The following is a 12,989-nucleotide window of genomic DNA, read 5'->3' on the forward strand; positions in this document are numbered from 1 at the left end:
AATTCACTTTATTTAATAAGACTAATCTATTAAATATTCATTGAAATTTTCCACAAAAAAAAAAAATTCCCCTTTTAAGATTATTATTATTAATAAGATTGTCTAAATGTAATATTGAAGCAGTGAAATATTACTCGAATGATAAAGACTAGCCCAGTGTGTGACCGGTCTTTAAAAGCCACACCTGTGAAAAGAAACATTCAGGGATTACTTTTAGTCTCTTCTATTTATCTACAATATGCCTGATGGTGGATTTTGCATCTCATTCAGTTTCTATAAAGAGACAGAAAAAGCAGCCCATGCTAGCTGTTCTATTTACACTTACAGGATAATATTAACAGTCTACCGTCCTACATTTTTTCCATCCATGTTCGGCCTGATAACGGTTAAGTGCACCTCGAATAAAGTCAGGAATGATAACCAAGGCAATGTAATAAATAAATTCCAAACGGATTGCACAGAAAAACAAGAAAATTAAATGTTATTTCTGCTTCTAAATGGGATCTTTTTAGTCTAAAACTGATCAGGTTCTTTCACTGGCCTTGTCCTGAGCATTAATGAGAAACTCATTAATGAATACAGGCCAAAAGCTGAGAAAAGAATAAAAATAAATAAAACGGAATCAAAAGTATTTGTACCGCAAAAATTCTTGTTAGTTTGGTTTCTAAAATAAAGATAAAACAATGATCTATTGTAAATTGTACGATTGAGAGGGAAGTGACGGAGCATTGCGCCTCAATTATCTTATCACTGTTGATATGTTTGTGCTTGACATTAGTCCGTGCCCCCTGGATTCTACACTGTGACTCCACGTTTGGTCATTCATTTGCAAAAAAAAAAATCACACTGGCACAAACAATTTGGTTTCAAACACAAGCTATGGACAACGTTTAGATCAGAGGTGACTTCATGGAGGTTCAGTGAGTGAGGAAGTGACAACGTTTTAATCCGAGTCCGAGTCACTTCTGTCTGGAACGTTGCATGTGTGTATCGCCTCCTCTAGGGGAGCTAATGAGCCATCCTTCCTCACTCCCATTGGTCTGATCAGTTGCTGCCTGCAAGGAGAGGAGAGTCTGGTCAGTAATTTGCATAGATGGACTGTAAACAATCATTCACACAAGATGAACAATAATTATGAGTTTATGGCTAACATTCTAAAACTAATGCATACAAAACATGCACAGTGCAGCCCATAGATGTGCATCAATGGACATATTTTGCACTTCCTGTTTACATCTTTCCTTAAAATGGAGCACATCGTTTGATACCGTACAATCACTAAGACAAAGGTAACTAGCAGTTGTTACGCTCACGTCATGAATGCGGTTTTTCAAGCCACCAGTTTGTCACTACAATCCACCTGCTCTTTGAAAGCAACCCATTGTGTCGGCCATTGTAATACCATTGAGGTCCTTCCTCTAAAGAGGCCTGTTGATGTGTAGGACATCTTTCTTTTCCTTCGCATCCGGCTACATAAGAGCTCTTGGAATCACTGCCCCAAAGACAGTCCTTCAAACGCACACCCTGAACCTAGCGCTTTAGCTGTGCACGCCCCCACGCTTTGCAGTTTAATTACAGGATCAGTACTCATTCTAATCTCTTCAAAGCTGCGGCTGCTCCTTCACGCTAATCCAATTACATCTGCACTATGTGTCACTAGCACGGCCTTAGATGATTCATCCAGAGCATTATCCAATCAAAGCAAAACCTAAGATTATTATGACATTATCCAATCAAAGCTTAAAAAAAAAAAAACAGCTCAATTACATTGAGTTTTTGGGATGTGAAGCAAATAAATGATGGACTAATTAATTTTCCTGGTTAGTTGCTAATTTGCGGTTATGTTTTGAGCTGAACACATTAAACACGTCAGGACTAATTGCAGCTTTGCAAATTATTCTGTTAAACAATTTTCTTTTTGGTAAGAAAAGAGTTATAGCGAATTATGGACTTTTGAGTATTTAACGTGGACACGTTATTTCTACACGTTCGCTACGCGCTCACCATTCCATCTGTCTGAAGCAAATGTATTTTCATTCGAGTTAAGACACTGGATAGTAATTTTGGCTTGTCAAAACAAGCTAAGATGCCACCCTTGTCTATAAAAATCAAACCCACTAATTAGTTCCAACAGATGATGAAGCAGTGAGCAGGAGTATGAGTATGAGTGAGCGTGTTGGGGGTGGGCCTGAGTCAGTGCTAATTGGAGCGAGTCAAGCTGCAGGAGAAGGGGGACATTCTTGCAGGGTGCTGAGCTGTCTCCTGAGCAGCCCGTCTCGGGGAACGGGTGACTGTCCCTCTGCCCTCGCCACATCACCTCCTTTTCTCCACAGTGAAGAGAATAGGTGAGGAGAAAGAAGAAAGGAGAATCCTTTCGAGAAAGGAATCTGCTTCTCTTGGGCACACGCTGCTCATTATGGCTCAACCACCCTATAGATGGACAAATACAATGCTGTCCTCTTATGTTTGCAAACTTATTCAACACCCCACATATCTTTCTCCTCGCTAACACACACACACACACACACACACACACACACACACACACACACACACACACACACACACGATTCTCTATCTTTGTAAAAACCTTAATCTCAGTGATCAGAAGGAAATCTGTTTCCTTTAAGACAGCTTCTTGTTTTCAGAGACAAAAATAGCTGACCCTAGAAGAATACTTTTGTTGAGACTGATGGTCTTCGATTGAGTAATGTGATAATGCTAGAGGAAATTCAGAGCCATTATGCCCAAAGACAGCAGATAACTGACCTCTGATATGATGCAGCTACTGTTATGATGCTTGTCTAAAAGCAATCAATAGAAGAATGCCAGAGGATGAAACATGAATCTCATGGGTCAGCTAGAAACACTTATATAAATAAAAGTAGTGGTAATGACAATACTTAAAACATGCTAAAGGACAGAATAATGTCCATGTTCAAGCTCACGAGAAGGTTTCTGTTTACACAATCCCATATCAGCTTCGGAAAATCGTAATCCGGTCCTTTTTTTTATTAAACACTGCAAGACCTACACTATCCCATCAATGCATTTTACAATTTTTCGTCCTCACAAACAGTTGAATACATGTACACACAAACACGTACACAGAAAAAAAAACCTTAATTGAGCCAAAGCCCTTGTTTCACTTCTTATTCTCTGTTAATGTTTGACACGCCTATTGAACACAGAGAGCCGCGTATAAAAGAGACACGTATATGTATTTAAGGGAGAAAAAAAAAATCTGAATGTGGAGAGCAAAGGACCACAAGCTCACTGTGTGTGCCAATTAGCTGGTAATTAATGCAGCAGGTCTGATGTGGCGGCCGGTGCGACAGCGGCTTGCTTTGACTCCGACTGAATGCTGCGGTCTAGAGGAAGGCCAGCTGTAAATGAGGCAGAAGGACGCAGCGAGAGATTCTTGCTTTAATGAAGCGGTTGGTAAGGAACGTGCTCAGAGCAACGCCACAGCTCCTCATACTGGAGCCTCGCTAGCCTTTGCTGCCTGTCGTTGACAGAAAGGTCAATACAAGGCAGTTTGTTCTTATCAAAGTCTCTAATTAGAGAGAATAAAAGTAGGAGAAATATGATGCACTTGTCTTGGCTAAAAAATGCACTCAGTTGCAAGGATTTGAGAGACGTTGTGCAGAAAACATTATGATAAATAAATAATGAATTTCAGCAGTGGTTGGAAAACACCACCAGAGACGAACTGGTAAGATCAACTCATTGACTTGGTCATCTAACAGTTTTAGTGTCCACACATTTTCAGTCATCTTAGAAAAAGACATACAATATAATTCAATAAAATCCTATTCTCCACCTGTATACTATAAATTATTATCCCACTATCTCAGGTCATCCAGAAGATGAGGAGTTCCTTTTATTGACTCTTAATATTTCCACAAACCTGCTTTGTGTCAGTCTCTGGTTAAATGCATGATACATTTCAAATTGAATTTGAACGAAGCGACAGAATTTACACACGTGTTTTTATTTTAGTTTACTGATTTGAAGTACACACCAAATCGCCCCCTGTTTTGAGAAGCACAGCACCTTCTTTCCTCAAACAATAATTTTTGCTCTGAATGAAGATTAGGCAGCTTATAGAAGACAGTTTAAATTGCAACTCTGGAGCTAGTTCTCCATTAAATCTCAGCCACAATCACTTCCATATTCCTTGGTGAATAATTACTAAGAAGAATCGGAGCAAACTGCTTTTGCTATTTAAAATCCCACCTTGACAACTCGCCAATCATGTTTGCAAGTTTCTGAGCTTCGTATTCCTTCTGCTCCTCAGTCATGTCCTCGATAGGGTTTGGCATTGGCTCCTCTATATGGCCTGTAATCGGGTTAATGCTAAAACACACAAGGTTTGTAAAATATTTATAATGAACTGAAAATATATAAAAATGCACATAATGAATCATACACACCATTATTTTAGTTAAGAATGCATTAAACTCGGTTGGAATTCAAATTAAAGATACATTACAAGGCCAAATATATGTAGACACCCAAACATCCTTTTCCAGATTCAGTTCCTATACATCCCACCCTTCTAGGAAGGCTTTCACTAGATTTTAGAGTGTGGTTGTGGAAATTTGTGCTCGTTCAACCACAAGAGCATTAGTGAGGTCAGGCAATGATATCGGGGCGAGGAGAACAAAGTAATGTTCTATGGATTTAATGTTGGGGCTCTGTGCTGGGCACATCAAGGTTTTCCTTAGCACAGCATTGACTTTGTGTGCATCAGGTTTGGGTCCCAGCTCAGCTAAGTGAAAGGAAATTATAATACTAGAGCATACAAATATACACTAGAGCATACAAAGATGTTGCGCATAGGTGTGATGGACTGGAGTCCACAACTTTTTGGACATAAAGCGTAATATCACCAAATCAGCCTATATAGCATTGCAATTTGTAAAAATAAATAAATACATTTAATATTGATATTATGCATACATAATGCATTATAACATAGCATGGCCTTTTTAACATGAGATTTTATTCCGTTGGTATAAAGTCTGATAACCTACAATGGTTTGGCTGATTTGTACTCTTCAGTGTCTGAATCCTCATCAGGAGAGTATTCGGTGTCTCCTCTGCCCCCTGCCAGCAGCCCCCGAGCCACCAGCAGTCCTGCAGCATTGCCATAGCCAGTGTACTTCAAAAGGTTGTCCACTGCATGATAAGAAAAGAAAAACAAAGCAAAAAAGCTGAGTCAGTACAAACCATTGGAAAGATTATAAGCCAGCATTGATCTAATAAGCAATTATTAAATGTTGAGTAGAGCATAAAGCACCTAGGACACAAAAATGTTATCCTAGTTCACCATGTGAAATGAGCCAACACTCCGACACTCACCACTTTCCTTACAGAGGACGAAAAGGAACTCAGCAGCCCCCTGTTTCACTCCCATGTCTATGTGGGTCATAAGGCGTACTAGTTTGTTGCGTACCATGCTGCCCACTTCTGGTCTGACTTTCACATCTTTAAGAGGTGGCAAAACCTGAGCATCAAATACTTTCCATTAGAACCGGTATAATATGTGCTAGATGACAAATAAATAATGTACATTGAACATCAGACTACTATAGGCAGTATGGCGCAGACTAAACCTTAGCTTTGAGGTATCTGCGAATCTCCCTGTGGTATCTGGAACTTTCCGTCATCAGGCTCAGCACTGGAGTCAAGCCTTCTTTGTAGTTTGATCCCTGAGAAAACACAATTGCAGTTGTGAATATTCTACACGTGGATGGCAGGAAAATCAGAGAGACCACTTGTTAGCCAATATTTTCCGTTTCAGTACCTTGTCTATTCTTTTCTCCATAAAGTCCAGAAGCACCTGCACAACATCCATGTTCTTTCCAGCATATTCCTCAAGTCCGCCTTGTACAGGCACGTCAATCAAGACATCCAAACAGGACACGGGAAGGTTGCTTAGAAGATTTATGGCATGACTGGAAGAGATTAATGGACAGGGTAATGGATGATTGCTATTATTACAAAAGTAATTATACTGCACACATTTTTACAGGCAGTTCCAGAATTCTTGGCACCCTTCAACAGAATAGGCAAAAAGAACCACGGGATAAGCCATCCATCACCATTTTATACCAATAACCACAGATTGCTGAGTGTTAATCTGAACAACTTGCATAACATTTTAATTGAACCCCTATGGTCTAAACTGCACCGACCAAATAAAAATCGAATTGTTATGCACGTAGGAGCGGCCTCTTTAAAATACCTCTACAATTCATTTCTCAACTTGCCAGTAAAAGAACAGGCCATGTGTTCTTATTATATCCAGCACATTTACTATAAGGATGCCATTCATTCTGAAAAACTGCATTATTCAAGGATTTTTTTTAAATAAATGTTTAAACCACCTTAAATTATTACTCATTTCTCTTCAAAGTTTAAGATTTCACATTCTCCACAATGGTGGTTCTTCTTTAGTGTTGCAAAGTTTAAAAATACTGATATTAGGAATCATCCTGACCCTCTGATAAACATTTGCACAAATGTTTAACGATTGCCTCAATACGTTTTAACTTTTAGGGTCATTATTTGGCTCTTGGCCATCTCTTTATTATTCACCCTGACTGATTCACTGTAACTGCACCAGTTCAGAAAAACAGAACCGGTAAATATTTGAATAAATAATAATATTAAATAAATATTTAAACTCTTTACTGTTTAGTTTAGTCTTCGAAGTCTCTATACTGAACTACACTGACGTGCTAGCAGTGCTATCGAACATGTACACGTCTGGGCATTTAGCAAAGCCAGAAATGAGAGGCGAAAAGAAGTCAGCTCCTGAGCCTATTTGAATAACAAAAGCCCAGCTACTAGTGGGCAAGTCTGCTTCAGCACAGTCAATCTGCTTTAAAAAGATGCAGAACATAGTCAGCGAGGCCAGAGAGTGCTAGAATGCTTTGTGTTTGTATCAAGAAACCAAGACATTCCAGAGGCGTGAAAAGGCTGGCGACTGAGCTATGGGGCACACAATGAGTCAAACCCACACAAACGGGGTGAGGGGGGAAATCAGAACTCACAGGCTTCTCGCTACAGGGCAAAGAGGGACGCCATTAATCATTTAAAAATTACACCTCTTCACTCGCAGTTAAAGCAAACTGATCTAGCTGTATATACGCTAGTGTTGGTTAGGGTTTCAATATAGCAGTAATGACCCTACCTATAGAATGTAAATCACACACACACTCAGTAATCAGAAGTTATCCAAATTAAAACTAATCTTAAATATGTCCGATCAGAATGCCTGTATCGGAAAATGAGGGGCACCCATGTGTGTGAGAGTTCAATGCTTCATCAGCACCCACCTGTGCACTTCCTCTGTTTTTTCCTCTGTCTGAACCCTCAGCATTAGAATATGCCGCATTATGGCTGCAGTACGCCTCAGCTGGTGGTCGTTGTTCTGTTTAAATAGAGACAAAAGCAGAGGGAGTCCATTTACATTAAAAGTAACTGATTACAAACACAGAAACTGGGGATACAATAATGTTTGCCTACCAAATAAATGTGTAACATTTATGAAATCATGTTACACACAACATTTGCACTACAGTGTTAGACATCTGGCTATATCCTGATACACATACATAAATTGGAAAACACTAATTTGGGTAGAATATGATTGGTATATTTGTTAGTCAAAAGAGCACCTACAGGTTTCCTACAGTGTTCTGCTTTGCTTTGAGGTACACAATATATACACAATAAAAAGGGGAAAAAAGGAAGGATCTTGTACATTATATAGAATAAAGATTGTGGACACCTGACTTTCAAAATCATATATGCTTTCTGAACATCTTATTCTACATTTAGTCTTCATTTGTTATGTTATATGTTATGGTAACCAGACTTCTGGGAAAATTGTTTCACTTCGTTTGGAGTGTGCTTGTGCTCATTCAGCCACAAAGGTGTGAGTAAACTCATGTAGAATGAGCTGGGAGCTTATTAGGGTCCTCTATTTCAAGTGTAGAGAATATGTAATGCTACCACACTTCAAGACATTTAAATCAATTGTCTAACTCAAACTTTGTGATCACAGGTTAAGGATGAATCACATATGGCTGAAAAGGTCACATTATTTTTTACATATATTGTACTTAACCTTTAAGTGAAATTATATTCATAGAGCATAGCATAGCATTTAGATAATCATTCATACAATTCATAAAAAACAGATGCAGGCCAAGAGCATCATGTGGTTTCCAATGCAAAGTCTGACTTATTGTGTTTTCTGAGATGCTTTTCTGCTCACTGTGGTTGTAAACAGTGGTAAACAATTAATTCCTATCAGTGCCAAACTTGTAATTCGTTCATGAACAAGGTCTTTTAGCCTGCATGGCTGGTGTTCACCGGATGTTTTTGTTGTTTATCACACCATTCTGTGTAAAACCTTTCTAAAAATCCATAAACCAGCCCAACTGGTACCAACTATCATGCCGTGATCAAAAGCACCCGAGATCACATTTTGCTCCATTCCATTTGTTTGAAGTGAACATTAACTCAAGCCCTTCAGTGCATCTATCTGCATAATTGTATGCATTGTGCTGAATGACATGAATGACTTTTGGGTGTATACTGTAAGTGTTCCTTTGAAAAGTGGACACAAGTGTTTATGGATGCTGCATTTATGATGCCATATGAGAACTTAAATGTGAGACTGTGCTTGTCCAAAGGCCACAAGGTACATTTACAACCAGTTAATGAGTAGACTGTTCGATTTTGTCTGGAGAAAGTATGACTCGCAATGGAAGCGTAGCGTGGCTTCAGAGAAAAAAAAAACGTTAACCTGCACACCGTCCTGATGCTGATGAAACAAAGAGGGCTTTTAACTCCAATTAAAGTAGTGCAATGTGGTGTTGTCTTATTACCGTAATTTCCAGACTATTAAGCGCACCCAAATATAAGCCGCACCCACTTAATTTTACAAAGATTTTTATTTTGAAAAAATACGCCGCACCTGTCTATAAGCCGCAGGTGTCTACATTGAAACTAATGAACTTTACACAGTCTTTAATGAAAGACAATGCCTGTTACACGGCTTGTATCTAAACAGTAGCCTACCAAGAAAGTCATTGTTCACTGTCTTCCTCCTTCCTTTCACAACAATTTCTCTCGGGAGTTTTTCTTTTGGCATCGTCGTGCGTTTAAAAATCACCATCGGTAAAGCTTTTCTCCCGATGCCGTGCAGCTCAGAACACAGGTGAAGTGCGTTTTTTTCATGCCCGGTTGTTTTCAGCGTGTTAAATGATTCGCATTTCCTGTAGACAGTCCGAGTGAGCGGCAGATCAAACGTCAGAGGAACATCATCCATATTTATGATGTGGTGCGGCCCGATTCAGTGGGAGTGCATCTGATTTAATATAAAGAGTTTCATTGGTTCACCTGAACCCGTTCGGCAATTTCATTGGTCTAATGTTATGGAGCTCAGTTTTTTGGCTTGAAGTTTGTGAAACCGGGAGAAACCCAGGAAAAATCCATAAATTAGCCGCTTCGTTGTTTAAGCCATGGGGTTCAAAGCATGGGAAAAAAGTAGCGGCTTATAGTCCGGAAAATATGGTACCATAATTTATAACCTCAATATTTCAGTCCAAAAAGCACAGGAAGCAATAAATACAAATTCCACAAATGAATACTAAATCATTTACAATTTACTTCTCACCTGATCATTGGAGTCAGACATGGTGATGTTAAAGAGAGCTTTGAGCGACTCCATTGCCCTCTCGTTCTTCTCTAGAGAAATAGACGGGACCTGCGAGTCAGGACACGCAATTTCGTATGGCCCTGTCCAACGCACATCCAAGGTGCGCTCGAGTACACCAGTGAGCAGTTCCACAGCGTCTGACTCCTGGCGCAGTCCTCTCCGGATGTCTGATCTCAGGGCAGAAAGCAGAAAGAGCAGCCGGAGAGAGAAAAGCTCCACATCATGGTGAAGGGAGTTGGCCAAGCGCAGACGGGCACACAAACCCTGCGCCAGCTGCACGTCTGCACCCACTTGCTGTGCTGCCATGCTGTTAAACACCACATTACACAGGCACTTGAGCGCCTCCACCACTACCTGTATCTCAGCAGCTGACTCTGATTTAGCCAGCGGTTCTACGTCGACGTCAGGCAGCGGGATGCGCGCCAGCCGGACAAGAGTGACCATGCCGTCGCGAGTGGCTACAGGCCCGAGGACACGTTTATCACGAGACAGGATGCGCATGGTCGCCAGACAGGTGCTCTGACATTGGGGCTGAACAGGCTGACCGAGCACTGCGAGTATACCATGACACAGCTTCTGCACAGGAGAAACACGGATCAGCAGCGGAATACTGACACATTTACAGACTACATTTATTGTGATTATTTAGGCTGTGATGTAAACCTTCCAGATAACTTATTGTAGCCATGTTTTTAGGAGGTGGTAGGACACCAGAGAACCACAAGAGAACATTGAGGGAAATAAAACATGCTAAACATGTTAAACAGTAATGAAAGTAAGCACACAAACTGCTGCACCATCCTGCAGCATGTACTGCATGCAGTTTGCACAAATTTAAATATATTTATAAATGACAAATGTTTAATTTTTAATAAATTAACAGTCTTGGTTAAATTCTGTCATTTATTATTGCCTGCATTTTCTTTTAGCCATATTAAAAAATACTTTCCAGGGCGTTTCCCACTATCAGCATATATGTCCTGTTTTCAAGGTCTGTGGACGAACCTTGTCAGGTGCAAAACCAAATGTGTCTAAATAAATGAGTAAATAAGAACCTTGTAACATGTAAGCAGGTTACCTACAACTTAGTCTCATATACTTACTATTCGGGCCTCCTCTTGCTTGCAGTCAAAAGCAAATGTCTTACAGTTCTGAAAGAAATAAAGCATGCCAGACAATATGAAATACTTAAGCACATCTAACGGACACTATTTACTGTTAAAACACACTTCAGAGAACACATTAGGATCAAGGTGTAAAACATATTTAATAGAAGCAACATTGTGAAAAAAGCATTGCATACAAAGTATAAATAAGTACATTACAGTAAATCTTCCCACACATTATCAAGTAACAGATAAATACTCACTGACTATTTTTATCTTCTGTATACAACTTTGCATGAACTTTTTCCATCACAGTAACATGAGATCTTTGTTGATCTGCTGTTATTCAGATGATCAACCGATTAAAGGAAAAAACAATATATACCTGTTGGGCGTATGAGGTGTATTAAGTGACCCGGCATTAAATTTTTTTTTTTTTTTTTTTTTAAAGATGACACTCTTGCCAGAAACTGAGCAAAAAGTAAAGGGCCTGAGCTGTTAGTGTAAACCGAGTGGACTGGCAATGTTAGTGGTGGCCCCTTTCTACTGACCCACAGACGGCATATATCTAAAAATCGTAAAGCTGCATACAATGTAAACTAATATGTAGATCAGACATGTCAAATGCAAAGACCCAAAAACACTTCCAGCCTACTGATTCATTATATCCAGCCCATGAAGTAATATCATATTTCGATTATAACTGGCAAAGTTTAACTATGTACTATATATAAGTAATATACCTCAGTAAAGATGTAAACAATGACCACTATTTTAATGCATACAGTAATATATCCTTTCTTTATTATTTTCCCCCAGAACTTTCCAATTACAAAACACATTAGGTTTCATTTGACGTTACACAGACAATCTTTCTAATATTATTAACCTAATAATAATAATGGGCCGTCATTGCAACTTGTCAATGCCATGAAGCTAGCCTGATGAAGCTGAACACGTCTAGAATTAATTGCTGATCGTTTCCTGGACTTCATCTAAGGTTCATTAGGAGTGAAATCATGCATATGCTTTGATGAATATTGTGTTTATTCGCAGTGCTAGTCACTGCTGTCATCCAGCTAGCAGTACTTCCCTGAGCTAGCATGCTACTAGCACATTCCAGAGACCTACCTCTGCGTTGTACTGCTGCAAGCGCTTTTCAATTTCCTCGTCGTTCCCGTTTTCAATCTGCACCAGAATTCCACTCAGATCCATGGCTGGATAATTGACAACTCTGATCTCCAGAGCAGGAAATGAAATCTTGCACACAAGCTAACAGCAGATGATGTTGTTTTGGTTCTGCCTTCCCAAACCTCGCTTTTCAACTTTTCATTGAGAAACGTCACCTCGCAAAGAGTCACGTGACCGCCGACTTCCGGCTTGGCACTAACATTATAGTGGTACCCTAGCGTACTAAATAATGTGTCCTGACCTGTTATATTCTGGCTTCTTAGTCAGAATAAAGTGATAAAAACGCATTATAGTCTAAATATTTATTTCTAATCCCCCAAGCCTTTAAAAGCATGTTAACTGGTATTGTTATTAAGATGGGCCTCACACTAGTTCTCTAAACACATTCTTGTGTTGTCTGTTCAGTGTTTATAAGATCTTTACGATATGAGTATGTGAGGTACACGGAAAGTCTTTTCTCAGCTCACACATCTCTAGTTACTATGTCTTCTAACCCAATCAGGAACAGTTTAAGCTCAGGTTGTTTCCAGTGTATGTGTGTATATATATATATATATTTGAAGAACATATGTGCCAATCTGTGTGCTGTGTGATTCTTCCCTGATCTGAAAAGTCACAACAGACATCGTAGATCGCATGGGAAAAATCTCAAAGAATTGTTTTGTTTGGGCATGATAAAAAATCTAACAATAACTGACTACAAATAAACATCAGCATACACTCTCACCATGTGAAGCAGGAAGTGGATAGGATTAGTAAAGAGAAGAGCTGGCAGTGGAGTTTTTAAACCAGATTGTTTAACAAGATTTTGGAAGATTTTTGAGAGGATGCCTGAGGAATGGAGAAGGAGTGTGCCAGTACCAATTTTTGAGAATAAGGGGGATGTGCAGACCTGCTGTAACTACAGGGGAATAAAGTTGATCAGTGACACCATCAAGTTATGGAAAAGA

At 39.5% G+C, this 12,989-nt stretch overlaps 1 protein-coding gene across 2 annotated transcripts; it reads right to left on the reverse strand.

The window, feature by feature from the left end:
• Positions 1–629: 629 nt before the first annotated feature.
• On the reverse strand, positions 630–12,201 carry ric8b (RIC8 guanine nucleotide exchange factor B). 2 transcript variants are annotated; one of them, XM_046864173.1, is made up of 10 exons: positions 11,980–12,201; positions 10,846–10,893; positions 9,701–10,315; positions 7,350–7,444; positions 5,813–5,963; positions 5,622–5,717; positions 5,368–5,512; positions 5,040–5,184; positions 4,240–4,359; positions 630–1,055 (listed from the first exon to the last, which is right to left on the reverse strand). In XM_046864173.1, exons 1-10 carry the CDS (start codon positions 12,061–12,063, stop codon positions 944–946), a joined length of 1,611 nt encoding a protein of 536 aa, XP_046720129.1. In that variant the 5' UTR covers positions 12,064–12,201; the 3' UTR covers positions 630–943. The 2 variants fall into 2 exon arrangements, with proteins under 2 accessions (XP_046720129.1, XP_046720128.1); XM_046864172.1 differs by having other exon boundaries at positions 9,701–10,318.
• Between the last annotated feature and the right edge of the window lie 788 nt (positions 12,202–12,989).

The sequence above is a fragment of the Silurus meridionalis genome, chromosome 13 (assembly GCF_014805685.1).
Source record: "Silurus meridionalis isolate SWU-2019-XX chromosome 13, ASM1480568v1, whole genome shotgun sequence".
Lineage (NCBI taxonomy): Eukaryota > Metazoa > Chordata > Actinopteri > Siluriformes > Siluridae > Silurus > Silurus meridionalis.

Excerpts from the sequence above, each read along its gene's own strand:
- ric8b (XM_046864172.1), bottom strand. The coding sequence starts at position 12,063 with ATGGATCTGAGTGGAATTCTGGTGCAGATTGAAAACGGGAACGACGAG. Across the intron at positions 5,718-5,812 it reads TGGAGAAAAGAATAGACAAG|GGATCAAACTACAAAGAAGG; the intron begins GTACTGAAACGG and ends GTGTTTTCTCAG. Across the intron at positions 4,360-5,039 it reads TACAAATCAGCCAAACCATT|CATTAACCCGATTACAGGCC; the intron begins GTAGGTTATCAG and ends TGTGTGTTTTAG.